Here is a 12892-nt window from a genome sequence, read left to right on the forward strand (position 1 = left end):
AGAATTTCCCAGACAAGAATACTGGAGTGGGCTGCCATTTCCTATTCCAAGGGATCTTCCCAATGCAGGGATCAGACCTGCATCTGTTGATGTCTCCTGCTTTGGCAAGCGGATTCTTTACCACTGTGCCACCTAGGAGTCCCCTTAGTTCCCTGACCAGGGATCAAACCTGCACTCCTGCATTGCAAGTACAGAGTCTTAACCACTGGACTGTCTGGGAAATCTCTGGGCTTGTTGGTTTAAATTGCTAATTTGGAGCTGGAAGTAAAGGGTGGAAAGATAAGAATAGGGAAGGCCAAAACACCACAAGGCTTTCTGTTTTTATTGAGACTACAGAATTTCTTCCCAGATGGCCGCAAACTTTTGGTTAATTCCTTTGTGTTGATTCTGATAATTTTTTCTTTTATGGAGGAGAGAATTTTTGTAGGCTTTTACTACTTTATTGATATCCTCCTTTTTGTCTCTAAACATGACCTTTTCCATTCATCTTTATGTGCCTCTGCCTTGTGGGAGCTTGAGTTTATTCAATTATCTCTTAAGCTTTTTAACTGTCAACAATTGTTCCATTTTGTTTTGCTTTAGTTTAGATAGACAGGAATCTGAACAATATTGAAATAAATTTAATATAAAGTCATAATGATTTTTAGTTCATTCTCAATAATTGAATATCTGGGAAGAATAAGGCACTTTCCCCATAAAAATGTGTAAAATATTAATATTGTACATTCTCATTAGTGTTACTTGTAGATTTTTTTTTTATGGCTCCCTCTTCTCTTCCTTCTTACTATTACCGTGTTCATTTTTTACCTCCTTAGGCCACAGAGAATGCTGATGGGAGAACCGTTTCCCTAATTTCCAAGTAGTCAAGCTGATTGCCATGATGGGTGAGTTCCAACTAAAAGCATTTCTCATCTATAATTAAAGGATAATATGGGGTGGGGGCTTTCTCTGTGTGTATGATGAGCTTCTTAGGAAGAAATCTTATGATTTAGTAGGTTTATATAATGTTTTACATTTATTTACTTAATAGATTTTCGATTAAAGCACTTACTGTGTTGACTTTTACAGTTTTGGGATAACCAATTTGTGCAGGACATGATGTGGACATTCAAAATAAACTGTTAAGATGGATTGTGATTTTTTCTTTCTTTCTTTTATTTATTTATTTTTTTGGATTGTGATTTTCTTAGAGTCTGATGGCCAGATAAAGTTTTTGGTAAAGAAACCTGACTTTTAAAGATTGAGTAAAGGCTGAGGAATGAATTATTATATAATTACTCAGCAGTATAGTAGTATAGATAGACTAAAGAAAATAGCTGCATAAAAATAGTGAATCATAAAACTTTATAACAGAATTAGAGGAGTAAATCATTGGTGCTCAAGGAGGATATGTTTTACAACTCTTGTGAGTTTTCTGTGGTGTCATATAATGTTAATGGAAAGGAAGGCCAAAGTATGGGAATGGATTGTGGGGGTTAAGTTTATATATCTTTTTGTTTTCTTCTGTACTTTCTTTTTTTCCCCCTCCTTTTCTCCTTGGAGTTGAGGGTTCCAATGTGAGGCAGGGATTAGACAGGGAAAAACTAGAAAGAAATGGAGCAAATGGCCCATCCTATCCTAATGGGGAAAAATAGACTGTGTAGTTGGAAGCTGAGGTTTTAAATTTAGACCAGTATCTTATACCAATATCTTAATTCTGACATGTATTTGCCAATGTTTGTCTTTGTCACAGTGTTCCTATCCCTTGCTTAACAAAGATATTATTCAGTCTTATATGTATATACATGACATTAGAGCCAAAGAGCTTAAATTTGTCCATGTTCTTCACTGGAAGGGCTAGCACACATCAGTGTGTCTGTTGTGGTAAATGTGTAGGCAAAACCCCTACCTTCCTACTTTTTAAATTTCTCTTCCGTTTCCTCTTTTTGTAACCAGGAGTGCAGTGCCATCAGGTGGTCCAGATGCTCCACTTTTGTCACCTTCACCTCCAGTTCCAAATTGGAACTTTTACTGAATTCGTACCAGCTTTTCATTTTTGTTGCTCTCAGCATAGTATGCAAAGTACAGTCATTGCTTAAAAACATTTACAGAGGTAGTCTCAAGAAACTGTGACTATTTAGAAGGATGCATCACAGATACTTGAATTTTAATTGAAGATTTTCTCCTATAAATACTTTAAGTATAATGAATGAACCATAAAAGCTAATAAATTAAGCATTTCTGATAAATCTTTTATTTGAAATTATTACCTCCCAAACATTTTCTGTGTTTGTGCTCAACAATGAAACGTCCTCTTAATGTGTGTCAGAAATCCACTGCTGCTTCTGTGTGACTCTTGGTCAGACTGTGGGATCCTCTGAGCAGCCTCTCTGCCATATAGAGCAACTCATGATCCTGTGATGTTTATAACCTGTCTAATCTTGCTGGTACCTGTAACCACCATAGAGATTCTTAATAGAGTGAAATGGTCTAGAATTGTTAGAACAGTGCTTGTAGTGTAAGTTCACCACTTTGCTTGATCCTTTGGGCATTTGTTAGCTTATGTCTTATCAAAAGCAAGTTTCCTGTTGGGTACTTATGTAGCATCTGATTCTCCTTCAAACCAGAAAAAAGAAGGAACTCGGTTAAGTAACCCTTCAGTTGTATGTCATCTCCCTGAGAAGTTACTTTTATTCAGTGGCCCTCTCTACTTTTTTACATGTACAATGGCAATGGTATTCATTTCTTTAAACTCAGTACATGTAATATACTGAGTATATATTACATGTACTGAGTTAATATATGTAAACGTGATAAGAGATTTAAGCCAAAGCCTTCCCAAGAATTTATTTTGGTGTTATAATATTAAACATGTAATGTTGAACATGAAATATTTTGAAAATGCCTAAATTCACATGCTTAAAGAAGAAAATAATTAGGACATAGATACGTTTAGGTATTAAAAGTTTTCCTCTCCCCAGTGTAGAATTACGGGTCTTACTTTTCATAAGAAAGTTATATGAGATAATTTCATTCCAGTTCATAGTATTTTCTAAGGAAGGATTTATATTTTATCAATAAATGACATAGTCTGGCTTGGACCCATATACAGCACACATGTTGTAATTACGTTATAGACCCATTTGGCTCAGTTACTGTTTGGCTAAGCTAATATTATGTAGAAATTTTATTTCACAAACAATACTTCTTGAAGGATTAAAATTTTCTCTGGACCTGGAATTTGTTAACAAAACCTTTGGAGCCATAATTTTAATTTTAGTATGTAAGTAGTTTCACTATAGAACAGAATATATTGAGTGTTGTAAAAAAATTAAATGTTAGAGAAATAAGCAATTTGTGTGTTCAAAAGACTGATAAAGCCATTAACTTGCCAAATTCTTTTTAATGATCTCCCTTTACAGGATAAAGCATGTTTTAATTACTACTGCTGTGGAACATAAATTATTATTACCAAAAATGGTTACATTGTAAAATGTAAGCTGTAAAGTCCCTCAGTTCCTTTATTGACCAATTGTTGATTATCATTAGTAGAATTGATTTACTAGTGAAAAATCAATTAAATTGTCCAGAGATCATACAGTTATCATTACTAGGATGCTCATGCTTATATAGTCTTAGAAAGAAATCTTTGGTATGTTTGGAAAAGATTAAAAGTTCATGGTTCATGATTGTTTCAGTTTTATGGATTCAGTACTTTTTTCTAAGAAGTGAATTTTTCTTGCATTGATACCTGTTAAGTTGTTAGTGGTTGAGGTCATTAGTCTGTTAATGTAGTCTTGTTGAACCTTATGGTAAAGATATTAAAAAAAAAAAAAAACCACATCCAAATATCAGTAGCCCTTTATCTACAGATACAGCTTTTCTTTGTTTCTGACTTGAAGTACTGATGAAAGAGAAAAACTCTGAAAGGAATTCTGTATTTTAAACATACATGCTAAATAATGATAGTATTTAGAGAAAGGTATTTATTTTTTCCCCACTTGTTTTAATTAAGATTTTAGATGTCTTGTTGATGTTTTGTTTAGGAGTCATAGAAAAGAATTTGTTATAACAGGGTTGTTTTGACCCATATCCGAGGATGTTACATCAGGAGAAGAGTCAGGACTGTACTTGCCTTATAAATGTCTTGTGTGAACACCTAGTGTGAGGCAGGCGCTTGATATAGTACAGTTTTAATGTTATTTATGTTCAGTTTTTAAATAACTAAGCTTTTCTTTTACCAAAAAAACCAATGCAGGCCTTAAAAGTGTTCTAGATGCATTGAGTTGTATTATAAATTTTGTATTGATGTCTATGATAAATACATATTGAAATCACAGTTCTGTGTGTGTTTTATTTTTAAAATACCTAGATGATCAGCAAGCTTTGAACTCAATCATGCAAGATTTGGCTGTTCTTCATAAGGCCAGTCGACCAGCATTATCCTTACAGGAAACCAGAAAAACAAAGTCCTCATCACCAAAAAAGCAGGTATTTGTCTCAGTAATATTTTAGTAAATATGTATTTGTTCTGTGAATTATCTTCTTTGAATATCCTAATTGTATAGAGTACTTGTTTGAAGTGATTAGCTTTTATACTTTTGAATCAAGTATTTTGTTGTTTGTCATACATTTTTCTCTAAGGGTGTCAGTTTTTTTTTTTAATGATAGTTTCATTTGTGGTAACTTCTCTCTAGAGTAGATATCTCATCCAATTCCTAAGGCATGTAACACACACAAATGGCTTTTACTTAAATAACTGACTATTCTCTGTATTTACAGATGAAGATAATTTTGGTTCTCATACATGAAATTTATTTGGAACATCTAACATAGATAGTGGAAGTGTAGTATTCTGTATTGCTCTCTAACAGAATTAGTAAATGTCTCATACTGGGGATGCCATCACTAATAGATCTTGGTGCTCTTTCCTGTTGAGCCCAGATTAAGCAACCTAATTCTCAACTCAGCTCTTTGGTAGAAACTGTCAGGTGATTGGAGTTGACACTGATTGAAATCTCCTTCCCCCTCTGCTCTATCTTAAATGAGTGACTAAAAAGAAAAGTGATTTAGAAATTCTGGGAATTTTATCTCATCTCTGACATGACTTATCATTTCATTACAGAATGATGTTCGAGTCAAATTTGAACACAGAGGAGAAAAAAGGTAAGGAAGGAAGCATTATATGTCAGTTCATTGATTTAATCAAATGCATGGCCTACTTAAGATAGTAGAGGTTCTTTGTAGATTTTAATGTAGGTTCTCATGGCTTACAAATTGAGAATGGAATAGTCCTTGTTGGTAACTGTAATGTGTACTTGTACTTAAGATAGAGTCTATCAAATTTCAGGCTAAGCATCAGAAGTGAATCATGTTTTTACTTTGCAGTATTAGGAAATAAGTCAGGTCATTGTGTAATGCAGCTTTAAATATTACCATTTAAAAACATTTTTACTCAGTGGAAATTAAATATTTTTCTCCTTATAATTCTATCATCTCTTCAGATACTATACAGATTTTAGGTGTATGGACTTAAATTCACAATTTTGAGTATTCTGAAAAAACTTGAATCATTTGACCTGTATTAGTAACATTGAGAAAAGTGTTGGACTGGTGACTGTAAATTATTTAGCAAAGGTGGACGACTACCCTTCACCTGGACGTTTGTATCTCAGTGGAATGGTGGAAATGGTCGCAGTGGTGGGTGGTTGACGACAGAATTGCTGACAAGACCTCGTAGATGTTAAAGAAGATAGAATTTTATTTCTATTATTAGTGTCTCATTAATTTAATGAAAGATCTATCTGTCTTAAGGATTTTAAAAAGCTCACAGATCATATAACCTGAAGATGTAAAAATGTTTTACACAGAGATTAAAAAAAAAAAAAGAGGTGGAGAGTCTTCCCTGGCAGTCCAGTGGTTAAGACTGCACTTCGAATGCGGGGACTGTGTATTTGATCCTGGTCAGGGAGCTAAGATCCTACATGCCTTAGGGCCAAAAAACCAAAACATAAACAGAAGCAATATTGTAACAAATTCAATAAGGACTTTAACAAATAAGTAAACTTAAAGAAAAGAAGGGAGTAGGGGATGCAGATACATCATACAAGTATTGTCCTGTCTACTTTTTCCTGTTTACAACTTTTATGGATATATTCTCAATTTTGTTATAGTTCATTGAGCACTGTTTATTGAGTACTTTCTATATGCTGGGCTATAAAGGGAATAAAGTGAAATATGCATGATCCCTCCTGTTACAAAACTTACAAGTCTAGTAGATAGTCTCCAAGCTTAGAGGCATGGTCCCTAGGGGCAACACAAGTCAATCCTTTGTGAAATAAGAAGAAAATTCTAGGATTAAAAATTTTTAATTCTTTAAAAATATTTATTTGGGATGTGTATGCTTACGTGATATATATGTGTGTATGTGTGTGTTTGTGTGTGTGTGCGTGCACATGCACTCAGAAATACTGAGTTGATAAGAGTTCAGAAATCAGAACTTGGATTCCCAGAGAACAACTTTATTCTTTTAACAGTTTCATCGTATGGCCATGATGTAGTTATTAATCACTTTCCAAAATGAACATTTTACATTGTTATTTAATATTCTTATAAATAACAGTGCAAATTATAAACTGCAGAGTATTTTGAGTATTTCCTTTTTATAATTTTTATTAGGCTAGAACAGACTTCAGAGTTCTTGAACTTTGTGTTAAAATGTTAGTGCACCTGATCAGAAATGAGCCATTGTAATGTGTAAGTAAAGTGAATATTTGTATTTTAACTTGATTTTGTATTTCTGTATTCAGGAGATAACTGTTACGATTAAGTTATTTAACTGTGCATAAGAAAATAAAATATATTAAAATTCTGTTTACATAGAATCCTTCAGTTCCCCAGACCAGTTAAACTGGAAGACCTGAGGTCTAAAGCTAAAATTGCCTTTGGACAGTCTATGGATCTGCATTATACCAATAATGAGGTAAACATGTGCACATTAACTTTCAAGTTCTTTTTTTGGAAAAATAGTGTGTTTATTTAAGAGATTGTTTTAGGATGATTGTGCTTTTATTTGGGCATCGATACAGATGTGCTGTTTTAGAGGAATAAGATATCAGTAGTAAATTTTAACTCATTAAAATGCATTTTTTCATCGTGGAAGGTACTGAAAGGTGCTGCTGTGCAACAGTTGAGAATCTGTTAAAGGAGGAAATGCATGTATCGCCTAGAAGTTTGCTGCTTGTTTATGTTTTATTTTTGTTCTTTGTTCTTTATTGATGAACTCTGTCCTTTTCATACTGTATACTTTTCTACAGAGACAACAGGGCTTTGGTAGTTGGACAGTTTAGTTAAAGCTTAAAGGATTGCTTTCATACTGGTAAGGATGTGATTAGATTATGTTTGGGAGTCAGTATGTAATCTCAGGGGCTCACTATGACACTAAGGAGCTCTGTGTTCTGGGGAATCCCTTTTGAGCCTTCTGTAAAATTTGGATTGCACATCTCTGAGATTTTTTTCAGATCCTATGATCTCAGATCAAGATCTTGAGATTTAAAAATTTCTAGGGACAGTTTAGTTAATTGGTTAATTTATTTTCTTTTCCCTCTCAGAAATATCTGTTGAATTTGCAAGGCATGATGGTTATGATTTATGAATTGCAGCCCCTAGTGAATTTTATAGACTTGTAGTAGAAGTAGACAGTTAATAATTGAATTGTTTAAATATGTAAATTCTTTGAAGGAAATGCATAAAATATTATGATAAAGGATAAAGGCAAGGGCAGTATATGTCTTATTTAGTTAATACTAAGGAAGAGCTAAATGAGGTCGTAATACTTGATTGTTGAGATTTGAAGTATGAAAAGCCAACCCTACAAAGAATTTGAGGGGAATAACATTCATGGTAGAGAGCAGCTTGAGAGCAGAGCATACAGAGATCCTGGGAAGGAAAAGACTTGTGTGTCAGGAATAGAAAAAAATGTCAGTGGTAATGGAGTGACAGTGGGAAGTTTAGTAAAAATTAGAAAACGTGCAAGTACTTTGCAAATGTTAAAGCATTGTGCTAATAAAAATATTTGAAATATTAGATTTTCTAATGAATTATTGTCATTTTAAAGCAAGAGAACATGCAAATATGGCTTGTCTAAAGATATCACTCATAAAGTGGAAAGTATTTTGAATAAGTAAAAATCCGTATCCAAACAAACAGTGTTTCTGAACAAAGTGATGAGTACCATACTATAGTAATACCTTAAAATATCATTTTTCAAATACTTTTTGGGTTTTTGGTTAGCTATGAACACCTCTTCTTGCCTGGCCCTGTCTTGACACTTATTTGTGTCTGTGCTAGCCTGATTTCCAACTGCCTGCCCCTGAGATTCTGAGGACTTCTCAGAGATACGACTGTAGGGTGTAACCTGAGTACATAAGGGAGGGAATGGGGATTGGTGATACGAGGCTCAAAGATGTGGTGGGAGATGGGGATGGATGGGCCCCACTTGCCCACCGTGCCAACTTGCTGGGTGGTACACCCTTTATGGACCTCCTCTCTTCCTTGTCTTCCCGATTACCCTGCCAGTGTTTCCTAGTATCTTTTATAAACATACCTGAATCTTTATCTCATGGTACGATTCTGGGGAACCCAGATATATCTTTGTTTTGGTTTTGTTTGGTCTAAAATTGTGTCATGGAAAACTTTCAAATGCCAAGGTACATTGACTACAATATTTCCTTGACCTGTGAGCCTAGTATGTCTGTCAAGAAAATTAGGTTAGTTTTGCATGATTTGTTGATATTGTTCCTGTCTGAGCTCTTAAAATTGCCATTTCCTTTTCTGAGTTCTCCCAGTTTGTTTACAGACATACCTTGTAGATACTGCAGGTTCAGTCTAGACCTCTACAATAAAGTGACTGTTGTAATAGAACCAGTCACATGAATTGTTTTCCCAGTACAGTTATGCATGTGTTATAGTCTCTCAAGTGTGTGATATTAAAAAATACTTTATAGTTAAAAATGCTAGCCATCATTGTAAGCTTCAGCAAATTATAATCCTTTTGCAATAGTAACATCAAAGATCACTGATCATAGATCACCATAACAGTTACAATAATAATGAAAACAGTTGAAATATTTGGAAGAATTACCAGAAAGTAACATAGAGACACAGGGGAGTAAATGCTGTTGGAAAATGGTGCCAATAGACTTGAGGCAGGGTTGCCACAAACCTTCACTTTGTGAAAAAACAGAATCTGTGAAGAGCATAGGTGATGTGCTCTAAAGCAGGGGTGCCTGCATATAATATTTTCTAGGGTTTTCTTGAGGATTGACGTAGAGCTGATTGACTAGGTTTTAGCAACTTGCTCCCATTTTCCAAAAATTGGGAAATTTCTCCGTATCAGCTTCTTTTTCTCATGCTTTCTGAAGGATTCTTAGAGTGGTTTTGCTGTTTATATCTGGGTGTCCTCTTGGCAAAAGTATGGTAGGCATTAGGGTACAACATTACATTGCTTAACGTTTTCCTGCCGCTCTGAGTTCCTGTGAGAGTCTGTGATTTTTGAGTTAGCTATGTTCTGATTCACAAAATGACAAGCCTGGTGTGTGTTCTTGGACAGTGGGGGTACTAGGGAGAGACTTAAAAGAGGTGTTAGTTTTATGGACCTGTAGACATGCAGAAAACTCACTGATACTGTTTTTATTCCGGTTCTATAAATATTTTTTTTTTTCTGTGTAGTACAAAATCCTCTGTTCTAAAAGAATTTTTTGGTTTACCAGAATTGAAACAATTTAAGCTGGGATTGGATCTTTATCTTATACAGTGTCAGGCAGGTATGTATTGTCACAGGGCATAGACGGGGATGTGCAGGCCAAGTGGATTTTCTAAGACTTTCTCCATTTTAGATAGGTAGACGGTGAACCTTTTTATGAACTGTTTTCATGTTTCACTATGTAAAGTTAAAAGATAATTCATTTATTTCAAATTTAGGTTCTATTTAATGAGATTTTTGGACTCAATTTTTTGTTTCCTTTCCAGAAATTATTTTTATTAACATACAACTGATGTACCTGTAATAAGCTTGAGGGAAATAGATTTTATGAATGAGACTGAAGTGAATTCACCAAACAAGAAAATATTGGGTAATTTATTTAGTATAATTTAGAAAAGGTGAAACTTGTTCTCGACTTTTAGTTCTTGTTTTAAAATTTGTAACAGGTGCCCTTAGCACATATGAGAGATTACATCAGAGCTATAGACCAAGGTGCCACTCCAGGCTCCTCCAGAATGTCCAGATTTCACTCTAGCAAGCTGTAGAATCATTTATGTTAATATTCTGTTACTGTGATTTAAACTAGTATCTTTTCCTTGAAGAAGTAAACAATACAATTATAAATAATGTGTAGTTAAAGTAAATATTCAGGTTTTCTCCTTAAGTGAAAATTGGCAGAACAATCCTTATCATTGCTTTAAAATGTTTTCTAGTATTTAAAATTTAGTTTAAAAGCTATTAAAGATGGGAACAAAGGGTTCATGATTGATAGAAAAGTGGAAGGAATTTAATTAAGTAGATCAGACTTGTTTTTTTGATATCAGTTACTATTCTGTTTGTTTGTTTGTTTTAAGAAAAAATTCTCAGGAAAAAAAAGGGCCTAATAGTAGATAAGTTGTAACAGTATAAAATTTGCTATGAACAGAAATTGGGAATATAATTTCAAGTACTGAGAGAGGGTAGGCAGATTGTATGATGTAATTCACATTAGTCTGCCTTGTATTTGTGTCTGGCAGCCTTTCTTAAACAAGGGGTAGTTTTCATAAAAGAAATCTACAGAGAACGAGTTCACACCATATCGGCTAGTGGGTTTGAGTACAGATGAAGCTTTACCCTATGATATTTATTAGACAGACAGTATTTACCAAGAAGTTGCTTTCTGCTGTGCTCTGCCTTCACTGCTAGTTTAGGGGAAACCCTTGTCTGCTGGGTGTTCATACTGCACAACACCCTTACCTAGTTCACTGGCCCTTTACGTTCGCATGGCCTGTATACTGCTTGTGTTAGTGCAGGCTCACAAGTGTGGAGTACGTTTGCTTGTTTTCATTCTGTCCTTTTAATGAAATGGAATGTACTTTGAAGATTATTGACAGAGTTGTCTTTAGCTAGTAAATTTACATTTTTTTTGTTACTTTTTTATCTTTATTTGTGTTGGTTTTGCCATACATCAACATGCATCCGTCACGGGTGTGCACGTGTTCCCTATCCTGAGGCCCCTCCCACCTCCCTCCCCATACCATTCCTCTGGGTCATCCCAGTGCACCAGCCCCAAGCTTCCTGTATCTTGCATTGAACCTGGGCTGGTGATTCGTTTCTTACATGATATTATACATGTTTTAATGCTATTCTCCCAAATCATCCCCCCCTCCCCCAAAAGACTGTTCTATACATCTGTGTCTGTTTTGCTGTCTGAGCCTATTATACAGAGTGAAGTAAGCCAGAAAGAAAAACACCAAAACAGTATACTAACGCATATATATGGAATTTAGAAAGATGGTAACGACAGCCCTGTATGCGAGACAGTAGATTTACATTTAAAACAAGTATTTTGTTAAGTAGTGTGAAGCTTGCTTTTCCCTCACAGACTGTTCAGGTGCTTCTGTCGCTTTTAACGTCTGATCCGTAAGAGGACTGATGAAAGCAGAGTGCAGCATCCAGGGCTTACTGAGGGTGGCTCACCTGTTCAGCTTACTGCTTTAGATGGCGGTGGCCACGTTGCCATGGTCAGGGACAGCAGTGCAAGGTGGGCTATAGACTGCAGGCACAGTACTGGTGGCACCCCGCCACGGCATCTGCCACCAGTGCTTAGTTGCGTGTTATATGTTGGTAAGTACACTGGTGAGAATGCATTTCTCTGGTTATTATTTTTAAAAAATAAAAATTTCATCAGTGCAGGTGAAAGATAATACTTTTATATAGTTTTTGTTTATGTTCCTTAATGCTGTTTTGAGGTGAAGAGACTATAACTTAAGTTTAACGATATTGTGGAAATATCCTAGAAAATTGATCTTTAATCTTTAAATATGTTTTCTAGAAAAATTTAATGTATAAGAAAGCAAAAAATTTATTCATATTCATTTTATGATTTCAGTGATGGTAGGATGAGAAGAAAAAAACCTAGATACATGTATTCATTCAGAATTTCATTATACTGACAAGGAGCAAAGTATTTTGAGGTTGATAATTCCATAATAATGGAGATACTCCTGGAAGGACTTGATGAGATGGCTACACAATTCCTTATGTTCCTTTTTGTTTAGTTGGTAATTCCATTAACCACCCAAGATGACTTGGACAAGGCTGTGGAACTGCTGGATCGTAGTATTCATATGAAGAGCCTCAAAATATTACTTGTAATAAATGGAAGTGCACAGGTATGAACTGGGAATTTTTTTCAGTGAGGATTATAGGATATATGCCTGTAAGAAGACAATGTATGAAACATAGTTATATTCTATAATCATTGATATATTTTCAGTATGATTAAATTTTAACTTAAACATTGTAATTGCTATAGTTCAGTATCCTTGCTCCTCAAAACTATATAGCCAAAATTACAAATAAGTATAATATACTGTACATATGATGTTAATAGCAGCTGAGAACCTGGGAAGAATTACATTAGATTTAAAATTTCAAAGAGTAAATTTGCTAAGACCCAGACAGAGAATACTTGGGTTGTATTTGATAGGGGAAGGAGTCTGATTAAAACCCTAAAGGAGAAGAATAACATTCATCTTCCTTTTTTCTCTTTAGGCTACTAATTTAGAGCCATTGCCATCACTAGAAGATTTGGATAATACAGTATTTGGAGCAGAGAGGAAAAAAGGACTTTCTGTAGTAGGTAAGAAAGCTAGAGTCTAAATCATG

At 34.6% G+C, this 12892-nt stretch overlaps 1 protein-coding gene across 1 annotated transcript in view; it reads left to right on the top strand.

The window, feature by feature from the left end:
- The window catches only part of MAP3K2 (mitogen-activated protein kinase kinase kinase 2), a 92728-nt gene that overhangs the window by 48597 nt on the left and 31239 nt on the right, over positions 1–12892 (top strand). Inside the window, exons 2-7 of the mRNA XM_027554943.1 lie at positions 816–884; positions 4352–4470; positions 5105–5145; positions 6862–6961; positions 12283–12396; positions 12779–12866. Of these exons, the coding sequence (XP_027410744.1) occupies positions 878–884; positions 4352–4470; positions 5105–5145; positions 6862–6961; positions 12283–12396; positions 12779–12866 (469 nt within the window). The 5' untranslated portion in view covers positions 816–877. The remainder of the gene's footprint in view (positions 1–815; positions 885–4351; positions 4471–5104; positions 5146–6861; positions 6962–12282; positions 12397–12778; positions 12867–12892) is intronic.

Source organism: Bos indicus x Bos taurus, chromosome 2 (genome assembly GCF_003369695.1).
Source record: "Bos indicus x Bos taurus breed Angus x Brahman F1 hybrid chromosome 2, Bos_hybrid_MaternalHap_v2.0, whole genome shotgun sequence".
In the NCBI taxonomy this organism is placed as follows: Eukaryota; Metazoa; Chordata; class Mammalia; order Artiodactyla; family Bovidae; genus Bos; species Bos indicus x Bos taurus.